At 37.7% G+C, this 23,852-nt stretch overlaps 1 protein-coding gene across 1 annotated transcript in view; it reads right to left on the bottom strand.

Moving 5' to 3' along the window:
* Nucleotides 1-4,844: 4,844 nt before the first annotated feature.
* The window catches only part of MOSPD1 (motile sperm domain containing 1), a 40,164-nt gene continuing 21,156 nt past the window's right edge, over nucleotides 4,845-23,852 (bottom strand). Inside the window, exons 2-6 of the mRNA XM_006082066.3 lie at nucleotides 19,118-19,372; nucleotides 18,933-19,008; nucleotides 16,957-17,174; nucleotides 8,230-8,391; nucleotides 4,845-5,194 (exon numbers count right to left, since the gene is read on the bottom strand). Of these exons, the coding sequence (XP_006082128.1) occupies nucleotides 5,163-5,194; nucleotides 8,230-8,391; nucleotides 16,957-17,174; nucleotides 18,933-19,008; nucleotides 19,118-19,271 (642 nt within the window). The 5' untranslated portion in view covers nucleotides 19,272-19,372 and the 3' untranslated portion in view covers nucleotides 4,845-5,162. The remainder of the gene's footprint in view (nucleotides 5,195-8,229; nucleotides 8,392-16,956; nucleotides 17,175-18,932; nucleotides 19,009-19,117; nucleotides 19,373-23,852) is intronic.

Here is a 23,852-nt window from a genome sequence, read left to right as displayed (position 1 = left end):
CTTTCTGCTCTGGTATGTTATTTATCACTTCCAGACTATAGGTGTAGCAAATATTTTCCTGATGAAATAATCACTAACTTGACATTCTGCTTCTGGGATAATACAGCTAGGCTCTGTAGAGAATCTTCTAGTGTAGCTGCATGGTCCCAGTATCACCATCCCTCTAATCATTATAAATTGTTCCCTTTAGGCATGTTCTTTCAAAATAACAGGGCTTTAGATGCTACTTGAAATCTTCAATCTCTTTCACAATAGCAAAGTTTTGAAACCTCAGCGTTCTATTTCCGTTTTCATGTTGAAACCCTGGAGGTGTCTTCTGGGCAGCTGCTATATAGTTTTTCCACTCAATTGTTTGGTGAATGAAAATATCTAGGAGACACTCATTTCCAGAATCCCTTCTAGAAACCTGAAACTTTACACGCTGACTTTGTATAACTCCTTTTGAAGTGGACTCGGGTGGCAAAATTGTGGAGGCCTAACAATTTTGAGGTGGCAGAAACACCTGCAGTTACAGATAATTATAGCTATTGCCATGGCTCTTGCTGTACATTGCCTGTTTGCTAGATCCTTTTTTTAGGATGAATCATAATTGTTTTCATAATGAAAACTACCTTTTTACCTTATCCTTGATTAACCTTTGTAATACTTGTGGCCCCTTAGTAAGCTCGGTTCTTTCCTCACTACCCTATGTTCAGCCCTTTTAATCATGGCAGGAAAAAGTTTTCTTTCTGGTAGACAGGTAATAAAGGCACACACATTGCAGTCTCAAATATCTCCCTAGAAACTATTTCAAAACAACTCTATGTCGTGGCACATGCATCCTTGCCTTTTCTTATGAACCCAACTCTTTTCCATATATAAGTCAAACCTACCCTTTAAAAGCCAGCTCAGGTACCCCCAACTCCTACATAATTTGTAGGGTATGCCACGCACTTCAGCATGGAATTGGATCAAAGGCTGTCTAAGTTCCATTTCCTTTCCTGCCCTTCCCCAACACCACCACACATTCAACTGTGAACTGTAATCTAGACAGTGCAGATACACAGTGTATGATCACTTGCCAGGCACCCAGTTCTTATTGATTACAACCTGTCAAAATGCAGCATTGGTTTGAATTAAAGGGCAAGACTTAGTGAATTGAATTAAGTAATCTCTAATAGGAAGATTCAAGTTTTATGATTCTAGGAATCTACTTTGGCAATTAATTTTTGTGGAGGCCCTTTTATAAAACTGGAAATTACATTCAGGAGAGAAGAAAAACAACTTCCAAAGGGAAACACTGATTGCAAATTTAGTAGTTGATATGAAATACTGCTACTGAGTCATCAAGAATTAACCTCTTCCAAGATTATATGAGAATTAATAATGCCACATTTTTGGCTAGCACCTTATTGTTTTGTTTTTTTTTCCCCTTAAATTTTTATTTCTTTTGGAGTTTATTCTGGTGGAATGCATCAATCCAACTTCCTTTTTTTCCTAGATGTTTATCTAGTTGATTTCATGCTATTTATTGACCACTACTTTGAGATGACCACTATTTATCATATACTAAATTCCTGGATGTATTTGCATCTGTTTCTGTACTTCTGATTCTTTTCCACTGGCCTATTCATGGGCAAATACCACACTGTTGGAATTTTGGGGTTATATATTTTAATATTGGGAAAATTTCCTCCTTTACTTTTCTTTTGAAGAGTTTCATATCCATGCCTATTTCTCCACATGAATTCTAGAATCAACTTACCTAGGTAAAAAAAATACCAAAACCATTTGGTATTCTTATTGGAATCATGTTAAATTTATATAACTTAGAAATAAGGGAAATGTTTATGATGTCAAGAATATACATATCCAAGAATATGCCAGATGTCTTCCATTTGGTCAAGTCTAGTTTTGTGTTTACAGGAGTATCTTATAGTTTAAAGGTTTTGGGACTTTTTAAAGATTAAACCTAAGGCTTTTTAGTTTAATTTTTTGCTATTATATTATTAAATCTCCTAACTGGTGTTTGTGTGTATACATACATGTATCCACGTAACCTTGGGGTGGGGTAGAGTTTTCTATTATTCAAAACACAGAAGTCATAAAAGATTAATAAATTCAACTACCCCAGAATAAATTTTGCATGCTAAAGACACCATAAGCCAAGTCAAGAGAAAATTATAAACTGAAAGGTAATATCTGCAACTCATATCACAAATAGCTCCTACAAGTCAATAAGAAAAAAACTCACCCACCCACCAGAAAGCAGGGGTTGGGGGACAAAGGATGTGAATAAATTAGTCTATGAAAAGATATACTCAACCTCACTTATAAGTTAATAAAAATTAAAACTACACTGAAATACCATTCCTCATGTATCAGATTGGAAAACACATGGCTAATGAGACTATGAAAGAACAGGTACTCATGCATTGCTGATAGAACTGATAAAGGAGGAACTGGTAAAATGCTTTATGCCTTATAAGAAAATACTACGCAGCTGTAATAAAAAGAATGAAGACATTCTTCAATTAATCATATAGAAAGTTCAATTACTGATATAGTGTTAAGTAAAAAAAATGCTAGGTGCAGTATGTAAAACATGCTACCATTTTTATATAAAAGCATATAAAAATAAGAATAAGGTTTCCCTCACTATCCGAAACTATTCTCATTTTTATGCTTTTAAGGAATTGCATCCCTATGAAACCTTTCAAAAGCTGAAATGGTGTAAAGCAAAGAAGCAATTACCTTAAGACACATCTTGCTAATGGGTGCAAGATAATAAATCACACATGCTCAGAGGTCAAAGCTATGGCGGCTTGATGCTGACATGCTGAGTATAATTCCCAGGTAAGGAGCTTGGTGGGGTCCACTCTTGCTGCTCCGAGTACATACTGCAAAACAAACATTGAACACTATTTTTGCTTTTTGCCTTTTTCATAAAAGCAAAAATCCTTTTTAGATCTTTTGGTTAAGGGAAACAAGTATTAAGTAATACTTTTGTAAAAGAAGTGGCATAAAGCAAACTTTCCAAAAGCAGGGAATACCAGTATATATGTATTTGGATAAAGAAACAATACCATGTTTAAACTAATAAAAGTGGTCACTTGTGATGAGTGGACAGGGAATGGGGTAGACAAGGATGAAGAGGAGTAACTTTTCACTATACACCTTTTTATTTTTGAAGCACGTGACTGTTACTTTTTCAATAATTAAAAATAGTAGCTGCTTTGGTAAATTAAGAAATTTAAGATATTTAAGCTCACATGTTTTGCTCATTTTTTTCTATTTAACCCACAGGAATAGGAGATAGTTTAGGAATTAGGAGAGCTAAAACTTTTGAGTTCCTCAGAGTAACCCAAATAAAATGTGTAAATCAATGTGAAACTTGTGTATCCATTCTTTTATTTTTAAGTAATTTATTTTTATTACAATGTGTTATCATACACACACATGCGTGCACATGCATGTGCACACATACCCATACACACGCGCGCACACACACACAGGACTTAAGATGGACAGAGAAACAAGGATAGCCTCCAAACAGGTTTTTTTACAAAGTTCAAAATAGATTACATTGACGTTTATGTGCTTTCCATTCATTACACAATGTACAGACATGATCCGTTTAATGATTTATGCTCCCCAAATGGTTAAACCAATCAGGATTTTCTATGAAAGAGTATATGTAAAAGCTTTTACGTTAGACGCAAAGAACTGTTTCCTGCTAAAACCAACCTCAGGCGTACATTTTGTGTTTACATATACTCCTTGAGAATACTACAGTAGCAGTGCATAAGTTCATTCTGTAAAAAGATCTGAAAAAAGAATTGAGACTCTTAATGCATTGTGCTCTCAGATAAAAATCCTAAGTATGACAGTAACAGTTAAAACTGCATATATGTGTTAGAGATCAGAAGATGCTATAAAGAAATGTAAATAGTTGTGCTTTGGGGACTTTTTCATAAAGTTGTTTTAATAATAAATATAAACTTAAAAATGTCTCAGTGACTGATATAAAATAGACACAGATTTCAAGGATTTTCTATACTTGGCTTAGGGTTTAAAGGTGAAAAATCATCTCCAATAAACCATCTGGTATCTGGTAATCCCAAACTGCCCTAGTCTCTTACAGTCAGGCAAGAGGCTGGGGAGAAAAAGATTTTTCCTCCTATTAACATAAAGCATTATCCAAAGCAGGGGTCCTCAAACTTTTTAAACAGGGGGCCAGTTCACTGTCCCTCAGACCGTTGGAGGGCCGGACTATAGTTTAAAAAAAAAACTATGAACAAATTCCTATGCACATATCTTATTTTGAAGTAAGAAAACAAAACGGGAACAAATACAATATTTGTATTTGCATGTGGCCCGCGGGCCGTAGTTTGAGGACCCCTGATCCAAAGGTAAAGCCAAGGTGAACCACTAACTAAACACATGCCTACCTTCCTTTAGATTTCTTAGACCAAATAAGAGAGGTCAGCCTACTTTTATGAGGTTTAAAATAACCCCATATGTTTGGTGTCTGGACCACAACCTATTCTGTAATTCAGAAGATGAATTAAATATGTCCTGTCTTCTGTGAGCCCTAGAATAAGCATGATTCCTCAATACTTTGTGCTTTATAAAAAACCTTCCACACATTAACTGTAAAACTCTTATTTCAGAAACACCATGGCAACTGTTTATAATAGAAGCCAAGGTATAATTTACATAGTAATGTTGATGTTCGTAGCAAGGAAATAAATGTAATTTTATTTTTAGGCTAGTCAGTTTGCTGTTTTAGGCCTTTAACTAACTTTGAAGGACACATGAGCCTAACAATTAAAGTAAATTTAAAATGAATTAGAAAAAAGATGAGAAAATAAGAAATGTTTTAATTAAAGTCTTTTGCACAATAGGTTTAGATATAAAAAGAATTTCTTCAAAGAATTTCCTCGGTGTCACTCAGAAGCATCCTGGTGTGTTGTTGTTGTTTTTTGTTTTTTAATAACATAATGTGCTGGAGTCCTTTGAATAAAATTATAAAGTAATTTAAAATATATATTATATATTTATAATCACTGTAAATCATTCAATAGTTTATAGCATATTAATGGAGTGAAATAGAGATAAAAGGCAGTCCACATTCATATTTTCAAGATAAATTTACTTCAGAAGTCAATTGAATTCCTTGCTCATGTTCTAAATATAGCCATTGTGATAAGACCTGAAAGAAAAGAAAATGAAGAACAGTTAAAGACATGCATTTTACAAAATTTTCCATTCAATAAGCAATTGTTTTGTTTTGAATATATTTTATTGATTTTTTACAGAGAGGAAGGGAGAGAGATAGAGAGTCAGAAACATCGATGAGAGAGAAACATCGATCAGCCACCTCCTGCACATCTCCTACTGGGGATGTGCCTGCAACCCAGGTACATGCCCTTGACTGGAATCGAACCTGGGACTCTTCAGTCCGCAGGCCGACGCTCTATCCACTGAGCCAAACCGGTTTCAGCAATAAGCAATTGTTTAGCCCTCAATGAGCAAACAAAATACAGCACATAGGCAGGTACTCTACCCAGAGCTTGAAGTCAGTTTGAATTTAGTTGATATCATACAGAAGAAATCAAATTTATAGCAAAGGGCAGTCACTGGATATATTTAATGTCTGAGCACAGCTAATGTTTTAACCATCAAATATACCTCCCACTTTATCCAATCACTTCAGCTATATAATAATAGCAAATGTGCCATTAAAGTGTCAGTAAAGCCAGTTGACTTCATCCAAAAAAAAAAAAAAAAACTTTGTGGGCCACAAAGAGACAGAAGCATGGTACTCCTGAAGAGATATCATACATAAAACCATAAAAATTTAATAAAATGTTCAGTCCTAAATGAGTGGTTCAAAACCACAAATGTGTAATGAAGTACAGAGAAGGAGAATAATCACGTGGGACTGGGGCAGTCAGAAAACATACCCCAAAATGTAAAGCTGAAATAAGCCTAAAAGATGAGCAGAAAAGATACAGAACAATGAGATGGGCAGACATTCAGGTGAGGGAAGGGCAAGGGCAAGGGCATGGAGATAGGACTGGGACTCTCGATGAGCTTTTCGGGGATCAATAAATAACCTAACCACTCTAATTAAGGATTTATGAGTAGCTCAGAGAGATCTCAGACAGTGTATGGAAAGTCTTAAATGCCAAACCATAGATTTATACTTCATTTTATAGACTATGGCAGGGTGGGGAACATCCAGCCAGTGGACCATATAAGGCCCTTGAAATCATTTGGTCTGGCCCTGCCAAGGCATTAGGGTTACTTAATTAAATGTTTGACCAAATACAACAGGCTAATTTTTAAGTTGATACTTTTGTATGGCCCAAGAATCTATAATAATAAAAGTGTAATATGCTAATTAGACTGGACATCCTTCCAGATGACCTTCAGGGCTGTGAGGGAAGCCCAGGTCCTGGGTGCCAGCTGGTGGCCGGAGGGAAGCCCGAGTCCCGGGTGCCAGAGGGAAGCTGGTGTCGGCAGCCGGGGGAAGGAAGGCCTACTCTTGCACAAATTTCTTGCATCAGGCCTCTAGTCCTATATAATAAAAGCCCAATATGCTAAATGTCCAGTTGTCCAGTAGGCCATTCAATCAAAGTGTAATATGCTAATGATATGCTAAGGCCATTCAACTGCTCCCTATGATGTGCACTGACCACCAGGGGGCAGACGCTCTGCCCGGTAGGTTATCTTGCTGCTAGGGTCCGGCCAATCGGGACTGAGTGAGATGGGCTGGACACACCCTGTAGCCCTCCCATGGCCCCTCCCAGGCTGGCCAACCTCCCATGTCTCTCCCTGGCCCCGACTGTGCACCTGTGGGGTCCCTCGACCTGGCCTGTGCCCTCTTGCAATCTGGGCTGAGGGATCCCCCTGAGTGCACAAATTTCATGCACCGGGCCTCTAGTGATGTTATAAATATACAAATGTCCTTTGGCAGTAAAAAGGTTCCCTACTCCTGGACTATGGGGAAACATTGAAGGTTTTTGAGCAGGGAGTGGTGGTAGTGAAACCAAAACAGAATGGAAAGCAATGTGACAGCAATATAATAGATGTGGGGTTTTTTTTTTTGGGGGGGGGGTGAATAATGGGAAAAGACAGAAATAGGAAGGGGCACAGTCAGAAGATAGGGAGACAATTTAGAAAACAATTTTTAAATTAGAAAGAGAAGGCACCAGCCCAGCTAGTGTGGCTCAGCGATTGAGTGTCAACTCAGGAACCAAGAAGTCACCAGTTCAATTCCCAGTCAGGGGACATGCCCAGGTTGTGGGCTTGATCCCCAGTGGGGGCCGTGCAGGAGGCAACAAATCAATGACTTCCTCTCTCATTGATGTGTCTATCTCTCTATCCCTCTTCCTTCCTCTCTCTCTAAAATGCAATAAAAATATTTTTTTTTTAAATGAGAGTGTACCAAGGAATACTGAAAAGGGTTGGCATCTCAGAAGAGATGAGAGACAGAATCTTAATCCTTCACACATTAGACAGGTACTGAATAAATATTCCGTTGAACTAATTATAAATTTTCAAATCAGGATGACTGAAAGAATGACTTAACAGGAAAAAGGGGAACTGGTTTAAAGAGAAAGGTTCATTGCCCAACCTGCAGGGCTCCGTGGTTGAGCATCAACCTATGAACCAAGAGGTCACAGTTGGATTTCTGGTCAGGGCACATGCCTAGGTTGTGGGCTCAATCCCCATTGGGGGGCATACAGGAAGCAGCCAATCAATGATTCTCTCTCATCATTGATGTTTCTATCTCTCTCTCCCTCTCCCTTCCTCTCTGAAATCAATAAAAATAAAGGTTCACAATATTAAACAAGTCTGCATTGTTCATCTCTATCATTGTGTATACTTTGTCTAAGTGTTCCCTAGGATCAATTCCTAGAAGTAGAAAAGCTGTATCATGGAATATATGCATTTTACACATGTTTTATACCATTGTAACTCAGTAAAAATAAAATAATCAAATAAATACAGTATCAGGTACTAGATAAATAAGCTAAAAAAAACTAAATGTGAGCCAAAAAATTAAATCTTAAAATGTACTTGGCCTCAACATGTTTTTAAAGCAATCTTTTATGCTTTGCTAAAAAAAAAAATCAAACCAACACCACCACCATCATCCAATATACATAAGACCATCACTACCACCTCCAAGCCATACATATTGCCTACACATATGCCCCAAATCTTTAAAACACTTACCTAAGATGTAAGCAGCCACTAATTTTTGATTCACACTTAAGTGGAGGTAGAGAGGCACCAGCGATTCCACATCCCCCAGTGTAGGAAGCATCAGAGCTGCAATGCACACCACTGCCAGGAAGACAGTTAGTAAACTAGGTCCTGAGGAGACAGTTCTGTTTTCTGTATAAAAGACAAAAATCCTTGAGCTTGCTTCTAAAAACAACTTAGACAAAAGTTTGTTCACATATACTGTCCACCATTCACCAGGATTCTGGTTTTGTCTAAATTCTCTGACTCTTTCCCCATCACTCCCATTCCATAGGGACCTATCTGCTGAACTTATCTGGAAGCCCATACTTCTCTGAGTCATAGGGTAGAATGTTGTAACAGCATTGTGAGATAGTGAGTTCCTATTGAAAGGCTACCATCCTTCCACACACTCTCCTCACCGTAATCAGTAGAACGCGTTCAAGCATGTATCAGCTGTGTATGTTTATAAATTATATGCACACTGTCCTATTATACTTAACATAAACCATACAAATAAAATTTTTAAATAATGGGCTAAAAATAGACATTGACATTCTGATGTTTTCTTCCTGTACCCTAATGGATTGCTTATGTGAACTTCTTTCTGAAACACACTGCACTAGAGCTCCACTACCTTCTAGAACAGTGATTCCCAAACTTATTTGGCCTACCGCCCCCTTTCCAGAAAAAATATTACTCAGCCCCTGGAAATTAATTTTTTTTTTAATTTTAATAGCAGTTACTCATCTCCCCCAAATGCACCTGTGGCCATCACCGCCCCCCTGGATCGCTGCAGCGCCCACCGGGGGGCGGTAGCGCCCACTTTGGGAATCACTGTTCTAGAACTATCGTAGGTAGGTCTCCAGACATTTGGTCCTAATAACCACAGCATCCTGCGACTAATTTTGAAAATGTTAAGGCAGCAAAAAGGCACTATTTGAGTGTTTTAAAGCTACTTATGAAAACTCTTGCCTTCTGCTTTACTCCCATTTACAGCAAAGAAGAAAGCAGCAGAAACAATATTTGGCAAATATTATGCTAAGTGAAACAAACCAGTCACAGGACAAATACTGCAAAATTCCACTTATACATAAAAAATTCCACTTATATGAAGTGTCTAAAATAGTCAAAGTCATAGAAGCAGAGAGTAGAATGGTGGTCGCTAGGGGTTGGGGGTGTTTGAGATGGAAGTTACTAATCAGCGGACATAAAGTGTCAATTATGTAAGATGAGTATGGTCTAGAGATCTGCTGTACAACATTGTACCTATAGTCAACAATAGTGTTTTGTACACTGAAATATTTGTGAACAGGGTAGATCTCATGTTAAGTATTCTTACCACAACAAAATAAAATTTATAAAGCATTTATTATCGGCCTTACTATTCTACAGTTCTGGTGTATGTGTACAATATCCATACCTATATTTTTAAGAAGCCCATTAAGAGCATTTTCTGTTATTTGGCTTTTCCCACTACCCTTCCTTTCATTAAAAGGAAGAGCCAACAACAACATAATCTTTGTCTTTCATTAATGAAATAATCCTGCTCATTTTATTATTAAATGCAGCTTTTCTAAATTATTAATACTTTAGCTTTTGTGCAAAGTTTCATGGAGCATCGCCAAAACCAGGTAGACGAAAACAAATTCAAATTTTATAGTGATTATTGTTTGAGGTGAACAATAGCATTAATACCTAAAAACTTGCCCATGAACGTAGACATAAGGGTAGTGAAGGCCGAGAGCCTGGAGCAGGACAGGAATCGAATGATGGGGGAGTAGGGGGATAAAGAGGGGGATATTTGATGGGGTAAATACCTCAAAACAAGTCTTGTTTTCGTTAATAAATGAAGTACCTTTACATTTATATTTGTTGCAAAGATATGTTTTCAAGGAAAACACTGACAATTACACTGCTCACTGCAAACCTACAATCGAGATAATTTCAAGTAATTTTTAGTATTTAGAGAAATTCAAAAAAATATTTGCATAAATGGTTGAAGTTTTTCAAAATGGAAATAGCTCTTTTTTTTAAATCCTCACCTGAAGACATACAGAGAGAGAGAGAGAGAGAGAGAGAGAGAGAGAGATCAGTTGCCTTCCGTAAGTGCCCCATTGGGGATGGAACCCGCAACCCAGGTATGTGCCCCGACCGGGAATCAAACTGGCAACCTTTTGGTGCACAGGATGATGCTCAATCAACTGAGCCACTCCACCTGGGCAGGAAATCGCTCTTTTTATGATTGTTGTAAAAATTTTATAGAGATACAGAAATCATAAAATTCCTATGTAATCTCATCTTCCTGGAAATAACACTATGTAAAGCTTGCTACAGATCCTTTTGGATTTTATTAATGCCCATATAAATATGTAAAATAAATTTTTACATAAATGAGACTATAACACACTGTTATAATATTATAATATACTATAATATACTGTTCTATACCTGTTTTTTCTCACTTCGGAATATATTTGAACCTCTTTCCATGTTAATATGTAACCATCTATCATTCTATTAGAACCTTATATATACCTGCCTGGCATCCCATCTCACAAACATTTATAATTTAATCAATCCCCAACTGATAGACATTTATATCTTTTTCTTTTTTAATATATTTTTATTGATTTCAGAGAGAAAGGGAGAGGGAGAGAGAGATAGAAACATCAATGATGAGAGAGGATCATCGAGTGGCTGCCTCCTGTACATCCCCCGCTGGGGATCAAGCCCGCAACCCGGGCATGTGCACTTGACCGGAATCGAACCCAGGACCCTTCAGTCTGCAGGCTGACGCTCCATCCATTGAGCCAAACCAGCCAGGGCTATATCCTTTTCAACCATTTATTATTATAAATAATAATAAGGACCCTAATTTTCTTAAGCCAGAGGGCACTGACTCAAACATTGCAAAGACATAGTTCATTAGTAATGTAATTAAGACAAACCCACTATGATTCAGCTTCATCTTTTTAATAACCTGGGCTGTAGCATTATGTAAAAGTATGCTTTGTGGGTTCCCCTTAGTTAAATTTCTACTAAATGAATATATACAAGATTATATTTATGTGCATACACAAGTCCTAGAAAGTAACATGGAACATTTATATCAGCATGTTTGTTAAGTGTATGGTATTATAAGGGTTGCTTCCTTTTTAAAATTTAGTGCCATGTTTTTATACAATAAACTTGAGAAAAAAATCTCATTTTTACTGCTTTACAATACATTTAAAAATCCAAATCTTTCATGAGCATAGTCTTTGACCATTTTCCAGCTAGCTCAAAGAGCCTCACAACATTGTTGTATTGATAACATGTCTAATAAACAATTTCCAAGCTAAAGACATGAAAAAATAATACCACTTCAAAACCTCTCCGGAAACAATCTCAATTTGTTTCAAAATTTTAGTTCAGTCCTCGCCAGTTTGGCTCAGTGGATAGAGCATTGACTTGCAGACTGAAGGGTCCCAGGTTTGATTCCGGTCAAGGGCACATGCCTGAGCTGTGGGCTCAATCTCCAGTGTGGGGCGTGCAGGAGGCAGTCGATCAATGATTCTCTCTCATCATTGATGTTTCTATCTCTCTCTCCCTCACCCTTCCTCTCTGAAATCAATAAAATATATAAAAAATTTTAGTTCAGAGAAACTTAATGATAAACCTGAGAATCCTATATACTGGAAACTACCCATAATTCACTATAGTTGTGTGCCAAATCTGATGTTTTGGTCAACTACAGACTGCATATACAACTGTAGTTCCATAAGATTATAATGGAACTGAAAAATTCTTATCACCTAGTGATGTTGTAGCCATCACAGTGTCATAGCACAACACATTACTCGCATGTTTTTGGTGCTGCTGGTATAAACAAACCTACTGAGCTACCATTTGTATAAAAGTACAGCACATATAATTATGTACAGCACATAATTATTGATAATGATAATAAAAGATGATGTTACTGGCTTCTGTATTTACTATATTACATATACTTTTTTATCATTATTTTATAGTATACTCTTTCTACTTCTAGAGTTTGCTGTAAAACAGTATGCCATGTTATGCAGGCAACAGCAGCCTCACAGGTCTTATGTTTTCCATGTCTCTTGATTGTACCATTCTCTCTTGTGCTTGATTTAATCTTATGTTGTTTTGTGCATTAACATGCTACACAGGTTTGTAGCCTAGAAGCAATAGGTTATACCTTATAGCCTAGGTGTATAGTAGACTATACTATGTAGGTTTGTGTAAGTGCACTCTATGATGTTTGAACAACAAAACTGTCTAATGAGCCCTGATTGGTTTGGCTCAGTGGATAGAGCGTCGGCCTGCGGACTGAAGGGTCCCGGGTTCGATTCCAGTCAAGGGCATGTACCTTGGTTGCGGGCACATCCCCAGTAGGGGGTGTGCAGGAGGCAGCTGATCGATGTTTCTCTCTCATCGATGTTTCTAACTCTCTATCCCTCTCCCTTCCTCTCTGTAAAAAATCAATAAAATATATTTAAAAAAACTGTCTAATGACACATTTCTCAGAATGTATCCCAGTGATTGACACATGACTGTATTAAAAAAATAAACAGAAGTTGAAAATATCACTTTGTCAATACAGACTAAATCAATCACCATTACACTCTATTAAAGAAGAAAACTTTATTCAATTCCATATTAGAAACATTAGAAACATATCGCCCTTGCTCTAGAGTGTCCATAGCAGTGGAAACCTTATAAGACAAAGAAAGCCAACCCAACAGACCCTACCAAATAAGAAGTTCAGTGAAGCTAAAGTCAGCCACAGATTCAACAAACCATTAATTTGCAGTTGGAGGATACGGAACCCATGGATACGAAGGGCCGAATAAAACACTTGAGCAATGGCTGATTTTAGTATGGGGGGGGGGGGCGGTTCTGGAACCAGTCATCCTCAGGTACCAAAGGACAATTGTACTCTGTGCTGAGAACATAATGGTACACCAGACAAATAAGAGGCCTGCTTTCATTGAGCTTCCTGACATGGATTTTTTTTTTCAAAACAGAGATCACATGTTATTCCAGTATCACCCAATTTCATTTATTTACCTACTCCAATTTGACAATTAGAAGAATACTATATTTCAGATACCAAAGATTCATTATAAAAATAAAGTAAGAATAAAATGCTCAATTAATACACATTGTAATTATTTAGCCTTTCAGGATAATTTTTCACCTAAATTTTCATACACTTAAAAATAAAAGAGGATAAAGAAACCAAGAAGGCGGCATAGGTAAACACCTGAAATTGCTGCCTTGCACACCCACTTCAAAAATACAACTAAAAGACAAAACGGACATCATCCAGAACCACAGGAAGGCTGGCTGAGTGGAAATTCTACAACTAGAAGGAAAGAGAAAAGCACACTGAGACTCAGAGGAGGTGCGGAAGTAAAGTGCAGAGCTGGGCCTCATCTGGGCACCTCCAAATCCCAAACAAAGAAGAGGAATCTGCAGATCTCTCCGTAGCTCCTGCTGGGTAGCCTCAGGCAGAGGCTAAATTAGCACCTCCTTAGAGATCCAAGAGCCAGTGTACCCAGTGGTTAGAGTGGGACCATACAGATTACAACTCCTCAGATCCATAAGGGACACACTCAGGGGGCAGACTCAGTGAGCACCAAAGCCCCACTGAAGCAAGTCTTGTCCCATAAGGGTGTCTCCAGCACAGAAGTTCTCCCACCATAGACACAGCTGATTCTCACAGCCAATTGGCCTGGAGGTCAATTCCTCCCAGTGATACCAACTACAATCAAGGCTTAACTACAACAAGACTGTGCACACAGCCTACAAAGGGGTGCACCAAGAGTGTCCACCTCAGGTAATTGGGGAGGCTGTGCCACTGGGCCCTATAGGACACCTAGCACAGAAAGCCACCCTATCAACACAGGGAAGCAACCAAAATGCAGAGACAAAGAAACAGGTCACAAATGACAGAAATGGAGGAAAGCAAACTACTGGATATAGAGTTCAAAACCACAATCTAAGGTTTTTCAAGAATTTTCTAGAAACCGCCGACAAATTTAGTGAGACCCTCCATAAATCTAATGAGACCCTCGAGGATATGAAAAGGACCAACTAGAAATTAAGCATACACTGACTGAAATAAAGAATATTATACATAGATCCAACAGCAGACTAGAGGATCACAAGAATCAAGTCAAAGATTTGAAATACGAAGAAGTAAAAAAACACCCAACCGGAAAAGCAAAAAGAAAAAAGAATCCAAAAATATGAAGATAGTGTAAGGAGCCTCTGGGACAACTTCAAGCGTACCAACATCCGAATTATGGGGGTGCCAGAAGAAGAGAGAGAGCAAGATATTGAAAACATATTTGAAGAAATAATGACAGAAAACTTCCCCTACCTGGTGAAAGAAATAGACTTACAAATCTAGGAAGCACAGAGAACTCCAAACAAAAGGAATCCAAAGAGGACCACACCAAGACACATCATAATTAAAATGCCAAGAGCAAAAGACAAAGAGAGAATCTTAAAAGCAGCAAGAGAAAGAGACTCAATTACCTACAAGGGAGTACCCATACGACTGTCAGCTGATTTCTTAACAGAAACTATGCAGGCCAGAAGGGAGTGGCAAGAAATATTCAAAGTGATGAATAGCAAGAACCTACAACCAAGATTACTTTACCCAGCAAAGCTATCATTCAGAACTGAAGGTCAGATAAAGAGCTTCACTGATAAGAAAAAGCTAAAGGAGTTCATCACCACCAAACCAGTATTATATGAAATGCTGAAAGGTATTCTTTAAGAAGAGGAAGAAGAAGAAAAAGGTAAAGATACAAATTATGAACAACAAATACATATCTATCAACAATTGAATCTAAAAATCAAGTGAATAAAAAAATCTGATGAGCAGAATAAACTGGTGAATATAATAGAATCAGGGGCATAGAAAGGGAATGGACTGACAATTCTTGGGGGGAAAGGGGTGTGGGGGTGTGGGAAGAGACTGGACAAAAATTGTACACCTATGGATGAGGACAGTGGGGGGCGGTAAGGGCAGAGGGTGGGGTGGGAACCGGGAGGAGGGGAGCTATGGGGGGAAAAAAGAGGAACAACTGTAATAATCTGAACAATAAAGATTTAATTTAAAAAATAAATAAAAAAAATAAGAGGATAGCCCTAGCTGGTTTGGCTCAGTGGATAGAGCATCAGCCTGCGAACTGAAGGGTCCTGGGTTCAATTCCGGTCAAGGGCATATACCCAAGTTGTGGGCTCAATCCCCAGTAGGGGGCATGCAGGAGGCAGCTGATCAAGGATTCTCTCTCATTATTGATGTTTCTATCTCTCTCTCCCTCTTCCTTCCTCTCTGAAATCAATAAAGATATATTTAAAAATAAAAATAAAAGAGGATAAAATATAACTAAACTTTTAACTCTTATTCTTGGCTATTAAACTGGTCTATTAATTACAAATTAGGTCCAATGATCACTTTTTTAACCATTTGTATGCCATAAGCGTTTATAGACACAAGCAGCAGACATTTTAAAATTAAATTCAAAATATCATGGCAGTTGATTTAAATTATGAATTTAACATAAAATCCAAATATTCATTTTATGGCCTTTCTTGTTCTAGAGAAGGCATTGTGAAAGGGGAATCTTGAATATCATAAATATTTATAAGTTGACTTAATATTAATATTAATCTGAGGTCAAAGTGGCATTTAACAAAGGGTCTCTGTCAGCTTCAAAATAAGAAAAGCTGGTCCTGTCAGTCAATAACAGTTGCTGAGAAGAAATCAATCTACTAGCTACTACCCAGTCCCTAGTTTTGCTATCACCAGAAAATCTGGGCACTCCCTACATGGACAGAAGCCTTGCCTACAGTAAATCAAAGAGGCATTACTCCCTGTGTTATCAAAATAGACATGCTAAGATGAACAGACTGATAGGGAATCTATGAATTAATATAATGACAGGTAGACTTTATGTGACAATTTCAAGGGCAGCTGCTATCACATTTATATATCACTATCAAAAAGTTCCCATGCTTTTCTATGGAAAATTTATCTACCTCCTCTTTTAATAGGGTTGGAGGGAGATAATGAGAAATTAAGAAGGAGAGGGACAGATGTCCAAAGAGTTGAAGATGAGGATACTGTCCATGTTGAAATGATACATCATAACATGTCTATATATTTAAGCTGGAAGGAAATGAGGAATAGAGAGGGATTGAATCAATAGCTCACAGGGGATATTATAATCTACTTAGTTTAATTAACTTCAACTTTAATGACTTTTTTTTCCAAAAATAATATGAACAGTGCACCAAGCTTGGACTATTGCCAAACACAATCTCTCTCTCCTTCTTTGAACTAATCAAATGAGAAAGGATATAGAAAAGTCACAGAAACAGTAGTATATAATTGCCAAATTGTGATAGCATTATAAAGTACAGTGCCTGCATTCTCAGGTTTTATAGATGTACAGGTTATGGCAACATTTGCCTTCTCCTTACAGCAGCCTCTAGTCCTCTCCTCTGAAAGTCCAGCTCTAGGCCTCGGCTTGATTTTAGGTACCTGATTTTTAGGTTCTGTTTCAAAAGTAGTTGATTAGTTTTAAAGCAACAGATTATTTTTCTAGTAATTATTTTTAGCTCCCTAATTATTTTAAAGTTAGAAATGTGTAAGACCTCAAAAGAGCTTTAAAAACCACCCAAAATTACCTGGTTGAAAAGACTGCTCAAAAAATAAGCTATCACTTAATGGTTCCTTTATTCTTTTTTCCTCTTCTTCCTTTTGTTGCTCTTTTGCAGAAGGGAGAAGAGTGGCCACAACCTCTTTCCTTCCTAAAGCCTTCCTCTGGCTTTGTTCGGAAACTTGGAGACGGAATTTGTCCATTACTCCATAGTGACAGGATCGAACATCTTTATGACGAATCACACTGAAAACATTTAAAAATAACAAATGCTGTTTAGGTTTTGAGGGGGGTGGCTGTCAAACAGAATTCAGTAAGAGATTTCATACATTAAAATAATATTAACTGATTATAACCAAATATTCAAATACAGAGATTTGCTAATGATGCTTTAAAAAAAAATCACAGTATAACCCAAAAGGAAATGGGTGCTGCTGAAATATTTGATGAAAGCACATACTCTAAAACAGAGAATAAAAGTAAAATATGATGGGCAGCTCTAGCCGGTTTGGCTCAGTGGATAGAACATTGGCCTGCAAACTGAAAGGTACCGGGTTCAATTCAGGTCAAGGGCACATGCCCGGGTTGTGGGCTTTAAAAAAAAAATGATGGGCAAAGAAAACTCCTTTTGGCAATGACTTTTTTCTGGATATCTGTATATATTAATATTTACTAAATAAGATATATGAAATTGTTTCTTCCTCCACAAAAGTGTCATAAATTTTCTATTGCCACTTATTGTTCAAAAATATTAACACATTTTACAAACCTCACCCTAGACTTAAAATCTGAAATCCATGAATGCAGATAAAAATAAGCATTTGCATGAGTAATTCAGTCTGACCAATCCAACAGAAGGCTAACAATACACTTCTGTATCTCTCTGAAAAGAGTATAAAGCACTTCAATTTTTATGAGTTATCTGAAGTTCCATATATTTTACTTTGTTCTTTTTTTTTACTTTGTTCTTAATAGAGAACACAGAACAATTAGGTAAAGATAGCACATTTATTTAGCTAGAAACTACATTTCTTTGGAATAGTCCTTGCTTATTTTGTACTGAATGAAAATCAAAAGAAGTGTGCAAAAACACATTCTTAAAGATACATAATTTTAATGCTGTAAGTCTATTAAAAAGAAAAGACTTCTGCTTCTCATTCTCCCAGAAAATTTAAACAAATACAGCTTACTGGGTGGCTTAAATTAAGGGCTGGTCAATGGATCCATCTGGTCGTCACCAGTTCTAAAGTGAAAATTAAGTATGAACAGCCTGAACAACCAGTCATTTATCTAGCACTCTAAGAAGAAATTATCTAGAAGAGCTCAGATAACCTTTTATAGCTGAGTAGTTATGCACTTGCTTCCTGTTTGTATAGATTAACTTTAAAGCTTATTAGCTGAATCATTTTGGATGAACTTATATTACCATTGTTCTGAGAGTATAGTATTATTAGTTTCCCAAATTTCACTATAATAGCAAGATGTTCCAAAGAAAGTTAAATTTCTTATTATAGCTAGAGAAATTTAAAGGAATAAGTTAGAACTTTACCTTCATAAATGTCCATTCTAACTAAAAGCACAACAATGAGGAAATGTTCACAGAAATATTAACACACATCAGTTATAACATAATTAAATATTAAGTATTTATTTGACCTATTTAGAATCTATTAGCAACTTAACAAGAATTTTTTCTTTCTAATTCAACTTATTGGTGTGACATTGGTTAATAAAATTATATAGGTTTCAAGTATATAATTCTATAACTGTATATTGCATTGTGTGAGCATCACCCAAAGTCAAATTTTCTTCCATTACCATATATTTGACTCCCTTTACCCTTTACTACCTCTCCAAGAATTTTGATAGACTAAAACTTTCAGCAAAAATTCAAAGTATAATAAATGCCTATGTGGGAATAGCTTCAAGAAAAAACCTTTTCAAGTTAAACATATAAATATTAACACATTTAAAACATGTTACCAGGAAGTGATTGGGACTTACATATCCACACAACACTGAGGCTTTACTGCACCTGCAGCATCAACGACAACATACTTATTTGGAGTAGTACACAAAACTGAAAGAAAAAGTCACAATGACCATTAGTGTTTTTAAAAAATTAGTTTCTACAAGTAAAAAATTAGTAGGGACTAGTTTAATCCATCAAATATACCTAGGAGACTCACCTTTGAACTTTAAGGCAAACTCATAGGGGTTATATAAAGTCAACACTTGCTTATGTGTTGACTGGTCATCTGCATAAAATATTAGCTCCGTGGGAAACACAAAAACAGGAAGATTTCCTTCCACTAAATCTTGCTGTTTTTTTTGTTGATGCATTGGCACTGAATCCCCCTTGCTGCAGCTTCTTTTTTCACAGTCTCAAATCTATTTTGGACTTTCCTTAAAGTCAGTTAAAAATTCCAAAGCATTTTGGCAATCTAGAAAGAGAAGAGAGAAAGAAAACTGAATGATACCTGTTTTCATTTGTTGTCCCACCATGAAAAACGCATGTTTAGCGTGCATTAAAATAGACCCCCAAATCATTTAAACAAGCCTTTTGACTTTTCCTCTAGGCTTACTTATACAGCTTTTAGCTAACTAAGCAAAGAAATTTATAGATATTCCTTTCACATTCAAGGTTTCAACCTACAATAAATAACATTAATACCTGAATGAGGGAATAAAGGCTTTGTCCCTCAATTTAACCACCCCCTTTCAAAGAGATGAGATCAAAAAGACATTACTCTTTTAAACCTCAGATTTTTAAATAAAGTAGAATAAAGTAAGTATTCCCTCCACCAATTTTATGTGAGCCAATCAAAATTCTTAAAGACTAAAAAAAATATAGAACAAAAAAAAATATAGGGCAAAGTAAGTTTCCATGGTTTATGGAAGAAAAACATGAGAATCACTTTCACACTCATCTCAACAATACTATAGTGCCTTCAGGAAGCATGGATGGCAGAGTTATTTTAATCTTTTTTTCTACCGAAACCCAAGATAAGCAAAAATGTCTGGAAGGGAAGTCAAATATCCAAACTGTCCATGGAGTTTTCTATGAAATTTCAAAGTCAGTAAGTAGGTCTTGGTATGTGAGTGGCACTATGCCTCCCCGCCCCTCCACATCAAGTGCACAGACTTCGTAAGAGCTATTTTCTTCTTCCAACTTTAAAGACCTTTCTGGATTCCTTCGGGGGTTGTTGAATATGTTCCAGACAGTTGTAACTGGCAGAAGTCTGACTGATAAGTGCAATGTTTATGATTTGTTACCTAATCTAATTTTAAGCAACATTACTTAGCTAGTACCCTGTGTGACTTTTTCAAATAAAATGCAAAAGCTAAAACATACAATCACAGAAAATACCTGATTTTCATCCTGTAGATGGCTCATTTAAAATAAGTCATAAGCATTTAATAGTTTGCTTTCAAGTTCTCATATATTCAAAGTAAATATAACAAATGATTAATTTTTTGTTGTTTTACCAGCTATTAGAGTACACGTGCTGTAATTCTGATTTAAGCCTTTCCCACTCTTATCAAATAGGATACTGTATAGTCATGCATGCAAATTTTTATCCTTTTCTTTCAGCTAAATGCCTATTATATATAGGCCTGGCACTATGTCAGGAGCTGCACAAAGATACAAAGATAAATAATGCACAGGCCTTGTCCTCAATAAACTCAAGTCTCACTGGTAAAACAAAATAAATATTAAAGCCGCCTCTATTATAATGCATAGTATTGTATATGAAGTACTAGGGGATTAGAAGACTACATGAATAATTCTACCTGGAAGAGAGGCCAGGAGATAGCACTTGAGGTAGTCCTTAAAGAAAAGGATACACACTTCTATGCTAGGGATAGGGGGTGGGGATAGGTACGGAGGGTATTCTGACCGAGGGAACAGCATAAGCAAAGACGCATAAACATGAAGGTAAGAAAGAATGTTGAAAAGGTCCTACTCAAGGCCCTGGCCGGGTAGCTCAGTCCCCATACACCGAGGTTGCGGTTCCATCCTTGGTCACGCTACATACAAGAGTCAACCAATGAATGCATAAATAAGTGGAACAACAAATTGATGTTTCTCTCTCCCTCTTTCTCTCTCCTTACTTAAAAAAAAAATCAATAAATTAAAAAAATACTGTCAGGAGAACCAAGATGGCAGGGTAGGTAAACGCCTGTACTCACTTCCTCCCACAGCCACATCAAAATTACAACTAAAATACAGAACAACCATCATTCAGAACTGCCTGAATAAAAAACAAAAAAAGAACTGCCTGAAAACTAACTGAATGGAAGTCACACAACTAGAAAGGTAAAGAAAGCACACTGAGATTAGTAGGAGGGTAGGAGGGGTGGAGGCGTGGAACAGGCTGGTCCAACACCCAAGTGTGTTGTTTTTTTAATTGGGAGGGAGATTGTTTGTGTGGAGGCTGCCCTTGAGGAGTAAGGGGTCCCAGCCCACCCCAGACCCCCAGCCCAGGGTTCCAGACCTAGGAAGAGAAGTCCCCGTAACTTTGGGCAGTAAAAACCAGCAGAGATTGTGGTTGAGTGACAAGGAGGCTGCTGAAGTCCCAGGTGCTCCTCTTAAAGGGCCATCACACAAACTTACATGGTCCATTGTTTGGCATCGGGACAGAAACTCGGAGGTGGCTTTCTCCCAGACAGGGGTGCTAGCAAGGGTCATTGTTCCTGGGATGGAATGTCCCCTGTCACAGGGATGACTGGCATCCATAGCTGAGTCTCAATCAGCCTGAAGCACACAGTTTGCTCCACCCTGGGGATTCCCTGAGATCCCACCCAACCCAATTTACAGCCCCACCCAAGCTGTTCACAACAGCTTTTCCATATGAATGGTCTGTCCTGGCTCAGGCTTCAGATTTTGCTAAAATCTGTCAAACAAGCTGCAGCTGGTGACAGCATACCCCAAACCTATCAATAAAAGGCCCAAGACCCGGGGGGAGAAAATGGCGGCGGTATAGATGAACGTGTCCTGAGCCTTGTCCCAGAGCAGATAGTGTGAGCAGCTGAACCAAGTAACATCTAGCCCGAATAGGCAGAGGAAATTCAGCTGGGAGACAGTTTGCAGCCAGGAAAAGCAGAGGACTCCCGGAGAAAGGGGACTGTTGGAGACTGCGGCTGAAAACTCTCCCGGAATGGCTGGCTCAGGCACGGAGTCCGCGCCATCTTGAGTGGCTGTTTTCGGAAGCGTATACATCCAAAGACCCTGCAACCACAGCATCCAGGAATCGGCTACTGACCCAGAAACACTGGATCTAAAGCAGCACGAATACATGGACTCAGAGGAGCCCTGCTCCTCCTCACGGAAAGGTCAGATTTTGCCTTGATAAGGGTACGGTTTGCAATCCAGGTTGGAGAGAGGAACACATGTGGGAGTAGTCTGCGCCCCACGAGGTCCGCGGCCGTTGGGGCCAACGTGATCTGAGAGTGTGGAAGGGGTCTCACAGGGCTGCCGCCAGAAGGGAAAGCTGAAAATAAGCCCATAACTGGACTGGGTGCAAAAAGGCAGCCTCGGATTTTGCCAGTGTACCAGCTGCTTAGTGCCAGGAGAGAGAGGACGTGCGGAAGAGACTGCGCACAGAGCTGGATGGTGGAGGGTTACAAGAGCTCGTGCACCTCCTCAGGCCCTTTTTTTCCCTCTCTCTCCCCTTTAAATCTTTGTGTTTGATTATTAAACCCAATACATAGGATCGCCCAATTGGGGTCACTCGCAGAGACTGCAGGGAAAAGTTGTTTTTGTGGAACCTGGGAATCAAAGAAACAGCTCTGTGGCAGAAACAGCTCTCCCAAACTACAGGCTAGAGAGGACTTATAGCCTCAGAGGTAAATCCAGAAACACTGCCACCCAGAGGCTGAACCACAAACTGACTCTTCTGTAAACACAAATAAAGGCAGTCTGGGAAACAGATACTGCCTGCTTTAAAATCAGGACTGTGGTTTACAACACAGAGGAACAGGGTATCGCAGGGAACTTCAACACTCTCCTGAATACCTGACAGGACTAAGGCGTGTCAAACAGAAGAGTAGAGGAACTGAAGGACCTTCACTACTGCACTTTTTTTTATTTTTTTCACCTTTTACTTAAGAAACTAATTTTTTTTTCATCACCTGATTTTACCTTTTTAATTACTACATTTTTATTTTTAACCAGTATTATTACTACTACCATTTTACCTTTTTTTAAAGTGTCATTATATTTTGGGATTAGTGTTCTACATTCTATTTTCATCTTTCCTTTAGCATCATTTTACTCTACCTCAACTTTACCTTTACACCAAAACTCTCCTCCTCACTTTTCCCCTTTTGTTGTCCTGTTTCTCTTACCCTATTCCTGCTTTAGATTTTCCCTATTCCTTCTTTTTACTCCCTGTTAAAATTTCACCCTACTTATATATCTAATTTCCAATCCCCTGCTCTAAATCCATATTCACCTCTCTCTTCTCTTTCTTCACTATCCAATTTTTTTTCTCTCTGTCATTTGGTTGTTGTGTACTTGATTGTTCAGTATATTGGGGTTTTTTTATGCTTGTCCGTGAGACTGTTTTGCTTTTTCTTTCTATTTTTCTGTTTGTTTGTTTTTCTTTTTCTTTTCCGGTTATTTATTTATTTATTTATTTTTGCTCCTGTTTTCCCTTGCCTCACTTGATATCAATTGTTGTTTGTAGTTTGCATTCTGTTGCTGGAATTTGTTGGGATTAGTGGCTGTTCTATTGGAGTTTTCTCCACATATAGTTTCTTCCCCTCTTCTATTTCATTCTCTTTCTTTTCTCTCTTACTTTTTTTCCTTTTCCCAATTTCATTTTTGCACTCCTTTTTTTCTCTCTTTTTTCTTTTTCTCTTCTTTCTTCCTTATCCCCTAATTCTCTTTGATCTGGTGGTCACCTTTATTTGGGGTTA

This window comes from Myotis lucifugus, unplaced genomic scaffold (genome assembly GCF_000147115.1).
Source record: "Myotis lucifugus unplaced genomic scaffold, Myoluc2.0 scaffold_2, whole genome shotgun sequence".
NCBI classification, from domain to species: domain Eukaryota; kingdom Metazoa; phylum Chordata; class Mammalia; order Chiroptera; family Vespertilionidae; genus Myotis; species Myotis lucifugus.
This window is presented reverse-complemented; position numbering and strand designations above follow the sequence as displayed.